Genomic DNA, 445 nt, shown 5'->3' with positions numbered 1-445 from the left:
CCATCGGCAGCAGCAGCAGCAACAGCAGCCGGAGCAGCAGCAGGAACAGCGGCAGCAGCAGCAGCAGGATACGAGGCGCCTTCGCTCCAGATGTGCGGCCCATATTCAACGGGGGCAGAAACAGCAGCAGCAGCAGCAGCAGCAGCGACCCGCTGCTGCTCTTCTGTGAGCTGTACGCCTCCGTCAGCAGCGGCAGCGCGACGCTGCTGCTGCTGCCGGGGCCCCGCGAAGTGTCTCTGTTTGCTGCAGCACATCAGCCGCAGGAGCTGCTGCTGGAGCAATACGCTTCTTCAGCAGCAGCAGCAGGTGCTGCAGCAGCTGCTGCTGAGGCGCTAATTCGGGGCAGCAGAGACAGGACTTCTTCGCTGCGTTTGCCTCTGCCGCCAACGCACCAATACCAACAGCAGCAGCGGCAGCAGCAGCAGCAGCACCAGCAGCAGCAGCA

The 445-nt window shown here is 64.0% G+C and overlaps 1 protein-coding gene across 1 annotated transcript in view; it reads left to right on the top strand.

Moving 5' to 3' along the window:
- ETH_00041455 (uncharacterized protein) overlaps positions 1-445 on the top strand; it is a gene marked incomplete at both ends in the record, with an annotated part of 3,116 nt that overhangs the window by 2,385 nt on the left and 286 nt on the right. Inside the window, one exon of the mRNA XM_013375278.1 lies at positions 3-445. Coding sequence (XP_013230732.1) covers positions 3-445 — 443 coding nt within the window. The remainder of the gene's footprint in view (positions 1-2) is intronic.

The sequence above is a fragment of the Eimeria tenella genome, genomic scaffold (assembly GCF_000499545.2).
Source record: "Eimeria tenella Houghton genomic scaffold, Eth_scaff2632, whole genome shotgun sequence".
Taxonomy (NCBI): Eukaryota; Apicomplexa; class Conoidasida; order Eucoccidiorida; family Eimeriidae; genus Eimeria; species Eimeria tenella.
Note: the sequence above shows the minus strand (reverse complement) of the source record. Positions and strands in the feature narration are given on the sequence as shown.